The sequence below is a fragment of the Bactrocera oleae genome, chromosome 3, assembly GCF_042242935.1.
Source record: "Bactrocera oleae isolate idBacOlea1 chromosome 3, idBacOlea1, whole genome shotgun sequence".
Lineage (NCBI taxonomy): Eukaryota > Metazoa > Arthropoda > Insecta > Diptera > Tephritidae > Bactrocera > Bactrocera oleae.
Window position 1 is genome coordinate 5,127,615 of NC_091537.1, and position 11,625 is coordinate 5,139,239.

The 11,625-nt window shown below is 35.3% G+C and overlaps 1 protein-coding gene across 4 annotated transcripts; it reads left to right on the top strand.

Annotated features, from left to right (window-relative positions):
- Positions 1-800: 800 nt before the first annotated feature.
- On the top strand, positions 801-11,454 carry PNUTS (Phosphatase 1 nuclear targeting subunit). 4 transcript variants are annotated; one of them, XM_036358671.2, is made up of 6 exons: positions 801-824; positions 2,304-2,463; positions 2,589-2,686; positions 2,864-3,138; positions 3,513-5,138; positions 8,726-11,454. In XM_036358671.2, exons 2-6 carry the CDS (start codon positions 2,461-2,463, stop codon positions 10,438-10,440), a joined length of 3,717 nt encoding a protein of 1,238 aa, XP_036214564.2. In that variant the 5' UTR covers positions 801-824; positions 2,304-2,460; the 3' UTR covers positions 10,441-11,454. The 4 variants fall into 4 exon arrangements, with proteins under 4 accessions (XP_036214564.2, XP_014103245.3, XP_014103243.3 ...); XM_014247770.3 differs by lacking the exon at positions 801-824 and adding an exon at positions 1,239-1,370; XM_014247768.3 differs by lacking the exon at positions 801-824 and adding an exon at positions 1,249-2,146.
- Positions 11,455-11,625: the final 171 nt, after the last annotated feature.

Genomic DNA, 11,625 nt, shown 5'->3' on the forward strand with positions numbered 1-11,625 from the left:
CCAAAAAATTAGGAATAAACATTGATGTGTACGCTGGTGCATTATCGTGATGCAGAAACCACGATTTGTTTTGTCACAATTCCGATCGTTTGAGCCGTATTGCTTCACGCAAATGTTGCTTCTTCCTTATAGTATTACTTATTAACTGTACGACCTTTTCGCAGGAACTCATGATGCACCACACCATTGTAATCAAAGAAAACACTGAGCAAAACCTTCAAATTTAATCGAACTTGTCCTGCCTTTTTCGGTCTGGGCTTCTCATCTGGCAACTTCCATATACCTACACTTCGTCACCAGTTAAGACCCGTTTGAGCAAACCCGCCTCGTTGTTGACATCATTCAACCACACCTGAGCGACATTGCGTTTGCTCAAAATTTAGCAATTTCGGAACCAACTTCGTTGTCAAACGTTTCATGCCCAAAACATTGGAGAACATTGAATAGCATGAGCCGGTTGATATGCCAACATCATCTTCAAATTCCCTAATAGTGATTCAATGATTTTCAAGAACAATTTTTTTCTTTTCGCAAAATTCAAGATCCTTTGAACACACCTCGTATGTAGGCAGTTTCGTTTACAAGTCTGTAACAACGTGTCTGCACTGTCAATTTTTACAACTATTGTATATGTCATGCATGGTGTAAAGGCGTTGAGAGCAGAGAACTTAGATTTGAATAGGAGAAATATATTTTTTTCAACTTTCTTACACTGGAGTGAGTAAAGACAACCAACTTTATGTTGTGACTAGCAGCAAACTAACTTATAAGTTGTTTATCTGTTTTGTATGTATTCATTAGTTAACAGATCAGTGCCGAAGTAAGTAAGTATTTAGTTCGTGTGTTGGGTAATTACACTACGCGAGTTACGTATTTTCAGCTTAAAAGACAAGCCCTCAGTTGCCCTCTTCTTGCATTTCTCTACCTGTATTATATTAAGTTATGTGTTCGATATCACAGATAATACTTTTTTCACAAAGTCCCTAAATATATTCTGAAAACCAAATGAGTGCCTTAGCAAAGGTAAAAAATCAATTAATACAATTGTTTTAATCCGATATCAAGAATTGTGAAGTTTCCTGTCGTTTGTGCTTCTCAAATAACTCTGCATATGATACAGCGTATCTATATTCTTAGTGTATAGCAATTTTATTGAACACACTCTATAATTGCGACCCTGTACTCGCTTCAACGATTCGTTGAACATCAAAAACATTTGTTCAGATAAAATCGTGTTTGCGGGTGAGTTGGACGTGAAATTTTGCAGCGCTGGGCGTTTATTTGATACTTTTCTTTGTTTTATCTCTGCTGCATTATACCTACTTGCATTTGAACAGACTGTACTTTTGTAAAGAAAGAAAAACGAAAAAGTAAAAAAAGGAAATCTTTTATTGCTAGATTATAAGTAGTTATTTTATGCAGAGAAGCGTCGTGTTTATTACCTTTTATAATTATATATGTATGGATCCACGCTATAAAATTGTTTAATATCGAGTGTTACTTCGAAAGGCATATTAGTGCCGAGTACAAAGAAAATCCGCAATTTCGGTTAAATTTGTCGTTTGCGATATATAAATTTGAAAGCATATATTAAAAAAATGGTGGCATTTTTGCATAAGTTAAATTAGTGCTTAAATAGTTTGCTATAGAAGGAAATGTATTTTCCATGCGCGAAGAATAAGCTGGAAACGTGGCCAAATTTCCTGTAATAGATTTTATTCTGGACATGAACCATTCAACACATTTTCGAGTTGCCACTTGATTTTATTCGGCAAGTATTTTTAAGCGAAACATTTACACGATTTAGTTGAAGTAGCGATGTCTTACACTTGAAAGTATGAAGAACTGTCACAACAGAAATTTTAGAGGCACTTTTGGTTGATTTCTATTTATGTGGTAACGCTGAAAGATGTTTCTTAAATTTAGCTGCGGTTTAGAGTATCAACAATCTATTACAACCACACGTCGCCATGTTTAAAAATTTCTCTATACTATTTTCGCAGTCTTACAAAATACTTTGGAATTAACATTACATATAGCAATATCGTCAACGAGGGATTGTATTATTAAAATTATTCATTAAAAAATATTGTCTTTTACAACAATAATAGTTATGTTTGTTTATTGTTGCCAATAAAAGCGTTAGGTAATTTTTTCATTAATTTTTAAGCAGGTTATAATGAAATAAAGAAACATGTTTAGGGGTTAGGTACTTTTGTACTTGTTTCGTCATATATTGTAAATCACGCACGTACTATTTTGTACATTTTTTTTATTAAAGTTTGGTTTATCTTGTTTTGTAGTTGAAAACATATGGAAAGTAATGAATGCATACCAAAGTTATGTAATTTGAGTCAATACGAAAAGTTGTATCAAGAGTGGAAACAAGATCTAGTGTGACGTCAACCGTCTTATTATTGGCTATCGTTAAGATTATTTTGAAGTAATCTTGAAACAAATATGGTGAGTTGGTTAATTAACTTCAATGTATTAAATTTCGTAAATAAATAATTTATAAGAAAATAAATATCGTGTTTTTCCTAAATTATAACGTCAATATACTAATTTTACTTTCATTAAAATTTCAGCCGCGCATAGTACCTTTGCAACTTCTTAAGTGCCTAAAGGTGCTTTTGGACGACAATGGAGGTATCCTTAGCATTGGGGAAGTCAAGCGGATCGCGGGGTAAGTTCAAATATTTAATTATATTAATAAATTTCAATGTGCAAAGCATAAAGTCATCACTTGGCATGCAACTGTGCGTAATGCGTTCGTAAATATTGTAATTTTAATTTTAGGGTTGCATTTAACACGAATTTATTTTAAGAAAAGTAAACTAATGCTGTATATTTTTTATTCCAGATTGATGAATAGATATTCAAAGAAACTTGTATCAAAATGCATTTATGTACAAATATTAAAAGTTACTAAAACGGAGCTACTTGGTGAATTTATGGGTGTTGGTGGTTGGTCACTGGTATATAACTGGTTAAACGATGCAATACGAGCAATGAATTGGCCGCTTGTGCAAGAAATTTTAGAGCTACTTTTACTTTGTCCAGTTGATGTGGATCGACTAAAAATAAATTCTGCACCAAAGTTGGTGAAGGGTCTTTGCCGGGATGGCGGCAATGAAGGTAAGCCTTATTCAATAAAATTATCTCGCCAAATCTTAAAGTTTTTTTGTGCATACTTTGAAGAAAATTAGGGATTAGTGCATCTTCAAAGATATTATTACAATTTAATCTTTATTAAAAACATTTATGACAAATTTTAATTATATCCAGTGTAACCAGTTCTAGTTGGCATCCAAAAATTTAGAAGGTTATTATTTGTTATTGATCTTTTTTGCTGTCAAAGTTTATTTATAGTGTATATTTGTTGTCAACATTTGACAACATCGGTTAATTTACTTTCCCAACAATTAAAACAACAAAATTCATTAAAAACAATTACTAAAAATCGCCTAAATGACGATTATATTTTTATAAACTTTTATTATTTATTTTAGGAGTACGTATACTTGCAAAACGTTTGGTGGAGCAATGGTTGAAAGTAGTGACAGAGAATACTACAACAGCTCAAGTAGAAAGTTCTCCTCAGCAATCGGTTATTGGTGCAGCAACTCCTAATGTTTCCACAATACCTGCCATTCAAACGACACCTGCTATACGGCAAGACAGCAAAATACCACAAACCTCTAGCATACCATCAAAAGTGAAAGGGCCTGCAGTTGTACAGCGGTCGCTTTCAAATTCCGCTGAACAAGACCCACTTGCAGATGTCACAGATGTACCGCCTGAGCCATCCACGTATGCACCAACACCTGCACAGAAGAAAGCTAGTGAAGCAGGATTGGTGTTCAAACTGGTTTATAAAGATGGTCAACAAGTTTTGACACAAGTACCAAAAACCAATCAACTAGGTTCTTCTGCTGTGGATGTGGAGCAAAATGTCCAACGAAAAGAGAATGAGGACGATTGTAAGAAAATGGATCATGATGGCAACATGAATGGCGATACAGAAGCTGAAGGTGGCACGGCTGCTCAAGAGGAAGAAGAGAATGATAGAACTGCGGATTCTACAATTATAGAAGAGGAAGACGATACTCGAACATCAACTGATAAACAAGACAAAGATAGTGAAAGTAGTGCTGATGAAGAATCTCAGACAACATCGAATAGTAACATGCTTTCTCTAGAACAATCTGCTACCATACGAAAAAAGTCTATAGATACAGAAAGTGAGAAATCTATAAGTAGAGAACATAGAAGTTCTAAAGACTCCAGAGACAGCAAAAATAGGGATAAAGAAAATAAGAGTGATAAAGATAAAGATAGGAAATCATCGTCATCTTCTACTCATAAATCATCTAGTCACAAATCGAAAAGTTCGTCTTCGAGCAAGTCAAAATCTTCATCCTCATCCTCTTCACGCCGCAGTTCAAGTGATAAGCATCGGAGCGATAAGGATCGTTCAAGTTCTAGCAAAGATAAAGATCGAAAAGAGGGTAGTAGCAGTAGCAGCAGCTCAAGTAAACATAGATCCTCATCATCAACTTCAAAATCTTCGTCCTCAACTAGTTCGAAAGACAAACATCGTGATAAAGATAAGGACAAATCAGCTAATACTTCTTCTTCTTCATCGCATAAAAAAGAAAAAGAGCGTGAAAAAGAAACACCAAGTGACAAGGATAAAGAATCTAATTCCAAGTTGTTATCTACTTCAGATAAACTAGGTCGTATCCCTAAAAAACATAAAGATGAGTCGGAAACAGATGTGACAAAGCCTACTTCAATAACTATTCCTTCAAAGAAGGCCTCAATGTCAATAGAAATACGTCGTGACTCGGAAAAGGCTAAAACTGTGAAAACATACAAATCACAATTTCGTTCACATGGCCTTACTGAGGAAGCTCCCCCACCACCATCGCGGAAAGGACTGAAGAAACCAGTTTCAAGCGTTTCTGCACCCGGTACTGTCATTCCAACCAGTTTGCCATCATCACTAAAACGCCCTTCACCGCCACCAAGCAGCAGTGATTCACCAACGCAAAAGAAATCTAAAATTGATATCAACAATCTAACAGTAGCTAATGAGAAACCTGGAGCTATCAAACTTATCGCTCCAAAGAAAAGTAAGTATTTTGTGTTACGACATTTACTAATGGCATTCTGCGTTATTTCTTTGCAGGAGTTTGGATGAGACTAGTTTTTGCTTGTGGTTTATTATATACTTTTTAAGGTGGTATTTTGTGTTTCATAAAAAATGTAGACTGTCGTCTCCTTAGTGTTGGCAACACCACGCTTCGTCATTGGACTGTGTGGAACAATGGAACTGAATTTATTGAATCTTTGCTTTCTGTTTTCCAAAATTCCTACATAGACTAGAAGCAACGTTGGCGTATTGTCAAAACACTACTTGCGATGGTCTCGCCATGGTTAAGCGGAGTAATTTTAAGGTGTTTTAACGCGTATAAATTTTTATTCTTCTGGTGTGTTAAGTATTAAAAAACAAATGCTACGGAATTTAACTATGAAAAATTAGATTGGCTCTTTAATAACTTAAAAAAAAGCTGATTGTGCTTAAATCATTTAATGTTAATGTGATGTTTCGAAGTGATAAATAACAATATATTTATTGTCACGGGAGAGGATCAAAGATGCATACACGTGATACTTGATTTATTGTCATGGGAGAGGATTAAAGATACATACACGTGTTACTAGATCGATCTTCACTTCCTTACTTGAATTGCAAATTCAAATTTTATTCGTTATTTAATATTTGTGTATCAAATTATCTTTGATATCAGAGCTTTTTGCATTGATTGCTGCTGTAATTGATAAACCGGCACACCGAGATAAATGCAACTATAATTTGTGAAGAAGTTGGTCGATAGTACAGTGTAAAATCATCAAAATCGACATCGCAATTTGAGATACAAAATATCACGAACGAATTTAAAAATAGTTTAGCGGCTTCATTATTATAAACAATCAAACTTCGTGCAGAGAAACGATTTTTAAAGGCACTATTTTTTTTTTTTTTTTTTTGTTGATTCCTCTCACAAAATCAAACGACGCACAAACCGGAATGAGACTATCACTGTTGGTAGTTTTCCCCCACCTAGTCAAGTGGAAACAGGCTGTTAAGTATGAATTTTTGTCTTATATTCTAATTTTAATATTCACATTAACTGTTTATTCGTGTACATTGCAATGTTGTGATGCCACGAAGATGTTTATTATTTTTTAGTTGATAAGAAAACAAACATTAAAACATAAGACAACAAAGAGTTGGTGAATAATAAACAATTCTTTTCAACAAAATAAATAATTTGAGCTAATGGTCGTCGAAGTTTGGAAGCAGTGTTAATAATTGAAAAGGCAAAGAAATTTTACACAGAATTGGAAAAAAGTGGGTTTAGTATTTTCTGCCATTTTATACATTGGAGTTATTTACCACCTATATATATATGCGATATACATCATTAGAAAGAATCACTAAAGGCAAGATGACGCCAAATTTACTGAAATTTCTGCACACATTTTTAAGACCAATCAAGGCACATACCTCAAGCATTTTGACTTAATTCGTTCAGAAAAGGCTCACATTCTATGACATTTTCATGCACAATTTCAATTTCCAAAAAAATTACAAACGTTCGCTTGTTATTTTTTTTTCAAATATAGCTCAGAATATGTAACTATGATTTCAAGCCTTTCTGTAGCTGAAACATATAACTCATATAATGTATCGCCTCCGTTTTTTCATATATTTGCTCAAGCTTCTATAAGATTTTTTCATGAAAAGTCTACGTATGTATATCATGAGATCAATTAACCTATAAAAGAAATTAGCGTGACTTGTTTTTTCGTGGCTGCATAAAACCCATTTAATCCACCATTAATATTATTGCACTAGCATACATATTTAAATTGATAGCGCATATATGATTTACCAGGCTTTTGATAGTTAAATTTTTAATATTTTACCACTTTTACATGGATTGAGAAATAATTACTTATTCAAAAGTAATATAAATTCTTTATGTTATAAGTTAACCTCAAAACATGACAGAATTGGTATTCTATATAGACTGCACCTCACACCAATCATTAAGCACTGCAGTAATATCGATGTCAAGAACGTAGTGATCGTTACACAATTTCGAAAAGAGTTCAAGAGTATTTCTGGCATGACCCTAGATAAATTTCTCCTAGCAATCAATGCAGATTCATGTATATTTAGCAGATGCCTCACAAACTCTGTTAATGTGTATCCTAAATTAATAGTTTTACCGTATCAGGACCACTTTAGCTAAAATGAGTATAACCCTTTTCCCAACTGAAGGTTTGCTATATGCAACCGGAATCACTCATAATTTATATGCAGTCAATGGCTGTTACTTCAGCAGCTGATGCTATAACAAAAAAAGTTAGCCATAAAAAGAAGCGTATGTTTTGCTCCCGAAACAAGAGATATTGAAAATGTTACGAAAAAGGGAAAGGAGAAACTCACGTTTATACCACGGACCACACTCACAATGCCCTATATCAATTTGGAATTGCCATCATGCATGTACGTTTTAACTTTTCTTTCTTAACTATACGGCTGAAAGCATTAAAACAGTTTTTAAATATGGACGAAGGTTTTCTGCTTAAGGAAGCCGAAAAAATATCTTGTCTGCCTCCAAGCTTCGACTGCCCAGAGCGTGTTTTAATTTTAAAGTAGTATTTAAACATATATTTTGAGCTTATTTAACTCAGTTGGATAAGTGTCGTTTCCTTCAGAAGGGGTCTTGGGTTTAATCCGGGGGTCAATAAAAGTGAACTAACAAAATTCACCCCACCCCTTTATGTGTCCACAATTATAATCTATTTGATATAATGCATAACTTTCCGTTTTTAGGTATATGAAGATCACTTACGTTCCGCTTTTGAAAAAAATAAAAACCTACAGTTACTATATTTCGAGATTTTTTAAATTTAATTTTTTATTTTTGAACCCATTAATGCTATGATCATTTGCCACCTTAAAGCTGTGATCGCAAACCAATTTATTAAACTTCGGATAATAGTCTAATTTCCAAATTCAAAATAACCTTTATGGCGACTCTGAGCGTGGTTGTTTTTAAGTATACTTTCCCTCAATTCATCACTTTAGTCGGGTCTTTGAATGAAGCACACTGATCATTTTTTGCTCGATATAGTTTTAGGTCCCCTTCCGATTAGCTGCTGGTTTTAGAAATCTACCTTTGAATTTATGTTCTACTACAAAGCTTTCCAATAATTCCATTTTATAAAATCCGAATCGAATCGTATCTATTAGTTTATACTGACTCTTTGGAGTATTTCAATTCTGAAAGACAAACCCCTGACAAAAGTGATATCATCATAAAAAGGGTGTTTAATACTGTGTCCCAATTTTCAAGCTTCAAACATTCTATACTGAGTTCCCAATCTGTGTGCAACAAAATATATGTATATCTTAACTATCAACGCGTTCCAAATTTTAATGTAGTTGTGTATTAAATAATAAAATTATTTTTTAATTTAGGTTATAAATTTTTAAAAATCTATATAATTTGAAAATTTTAGCTGTATACAATGGACCAAAAGCAAAAACTAGCATCTGAACTCCTACCTCCATGGAACGTGCCGTTGAAATGATCTTGTATGCAACTTTACACCATATTAATAATTGTTTCTTTAATTTCAGTTCAAACTCTTGTCGAGACAAATATCTTCTCGGACGCGCTCTCAGCAGCAACGGGCCCTAAAAAAGTTGCAAAACGTAAGCGGCCCACTACTCCTGGTCCCGGACAAAATAAGGAAGGTCCTTCACCACCTACCAGCCCAGATGCACCAAAGGTGGCGCCTTTAAAATTCTATCAGGACACATTGGATGAAAGTAAAAGCGAAGACAAATCCGATAAGGAGAATGATAGCAAAGATAATAACAACAAATCGGAAGATTTGGATTCAGCCGATAAGGGCAATAGCACAGAAGACGATGATGATATACCCTTGAAGAAGGTTAAGGAAGATATTGAACAAAAGGTACTGCGAGAACAAAAGACTGGTGATGACAGTAGCGATGCCGCAGTAACTAAGACCGGCGGCTCAGTCGATATCACTGGTAGTGATGGGGAAGAAGATGTCGCCACAAAAAGTTCCGAGGAAGACGCGCCCAAACCGCCTGGACCTGGTTGTGGTCCGAATGGGCCACCTGGTGTGCTTATGCTGCATCGACGCAAAGGTCCAAAAAAGAAGTTGACTTGGCGACCTCAAGACCAACTCGAGCAAATACGTTACTTTGAACTGGACGAAACAGAGCGTGTAAATGTGACAAAAGCACAGTCGTTTATGGATATGAAAAATCTTGAACGCTTTAGTGAACGCGATGCGATTAATATCGCCCGACGCGGTTTCACACATGAGGACAATATGCGACCATTAACCGAGTGGAGACCGCTGATCGAAGTTGATGGTGTGCCACCACATCCGAATGGTAATCAATCTAAACAGCGTAAGGTGCAAGCCGAACGCGAGATGACTACCTTGCGCGCACTATACTTCTCGCACAGCATGATCCCCGACTCACCGGCAGAAGCTGAATTAGAACCGCATTTCGCAGTCGACATACCCGTCATACCGTTAGAAGATATTACCGGCAATCCAGATGCCGTAAGCGATTACACCAATATGCCTTGGCCTGAGCCAAAGACTTCACCTAAGTCGACGGAAAATATCCTTCCTACTATTGGCAATTTGCCAACCGCCCAGGTAAATACATTACCGCCAAATAACCTGAATACATATCCAGGTTTTATGCCACAATATGCTGGTGTGGCAACCAACAATCTACTGGCAACGCAAATGCAAATGCCACGGCCAGTTCCCACACCGGCTGCGGCATCAGGCCCACATCCAGCTTGGCAAACAGGCAATTTCAATGGTAATTTGGCAATGGGTCCCTTGGCTGGTGGACCACCAGTACAACCACAGAATATGCTGGGTCCATTCGGTCCTGGAGCCGGCAATCCGCAATGGCAACTTCATGGCGGTAATCAGTATGGCCCAGCACAAGGTCCCTTCAATAATGCACCGAATTTCGGACCAATGGGTTTATTGCCGCCACGTGTTATGCCAAATATGGCGCCAGCGAATCTATTTGAACGGAATAATATGAATCATCACAACAATAACAACCAAAATCGCAACAACGGCGGCAATTGGCGGACCGGTTCCAACTTTCAAGATAACAATGGTGGCGGCAATTGGCGTTCAGGTGGTGGCGGCGGTGGACAGAACCGCGGTGGTGGCGGCGGCGGCGGCAACTCTAACAACGGTGTGTGTAAGGCTTTCATGCGTGGTCATTGTCGTTTAGGGAAATCGTGCAAATTTATACACCCAAAAAGCAAACGCATATAGGATTCGCCAGAATCTTCTGATGAAGATTCAACAACGATCTCGAAAAACAACTGTGATAGTGGCGACAAGTCGATGCACAAAAAAACTGTCTAAGCGATCAAAATAAAATGATCTGTGAAATGGTTCGAGAAAAAAAGTTTGCTGCGCGTCTTGAGACCACACCTTAAGTTCTTAAGAGGCCGCCACCGTACGTCGTTGGCCACCCGGAATGACTTCCCTGAACCCGCATTGCTTCAATCAACATTAGGAAATTCAGGCTGTCAACGTCGTAAACCACAATTTAGAATGAATTGAAAGAAAAAGAGAACATACATTTAATTTCTATGAAATATTTAGGTTTTTGTACAAAGCGTTAGTTTATAATTTTTCACTAAAAAATTTTGTTGTTAGAAAATGAAAGATAAATCGTGAAAAAAAAACAAATCATAGATTTTCTACTACTAGCATTTTAGCATTATGCGTCCTGTAATAGCTTCATGAATACTTTTACAAATATAACAAAATATAAAGATGTTACAAAGGCATTTGCTTGCACTAAACATAATCGTTAATTACATATATAATGTAGATTATTATTTATACACTTATCTGCGCAGAACAATACATTTAAACACTGTACTTATTAATTTATAATTAATATTCAGCTTCTTACGCAGAGCGTCAAGGACGTATTCAACGAGGTTTATATACTCGTATATCATATATATTGCATATATATTTCATTCATTTAAATGTACAATATTATTGCATTATTAGATTAGATAACCAAATGTAGAATTTATTGCTGTTAGCGAAGCAAACAAGATACATAGCTTTACATATGTATCACGGTAACTTATTAAAGGTAGCTTATTTAATTTTAGGACACGCATACATATGTATATATATATAACAAATCCATTATAACTTTGTAAAATATAAACTCAAATGAAAAGCATTTCAATACTTGTATAAATAAGAATATTTGTAAAACATGCAATAAAAAATTTAATTAAAATAATTTATGAAATAAAACCTAATTGTGTATAATTAAAGCAGGTACAAGATTTTGTTAGGAATCGATTAAAGTTTGAGTTTTTTCCTAAAACTAGTTGAAATTATCACTCCTCATAAATAAGTGTAAAATTTTGGACAAAAATAAGCTTAAAGAAGAATAAGAGGAGCAACTAAATTTCAAGCAGAATT

Bases quoted from the DNA above. Each gene is read 5' to 3' on its own strand.
- PNUTS (XM_036358671.2), top strand. The intron at 2,687-2,863 runs GTAAGTTCAAAT...TTTTTATTCCAG, and splicing joins GAAGTCAAGCGGATCGCGGG to ATTGATGAATAGATATTCAA. The intron at 3,139-3,512 runs GTAAGCCTTATT...TATTTATTTTAG, and splicing joins CCGGGATGGCGGCAATGAAG to GAGTACGTATACTTGCAAAA.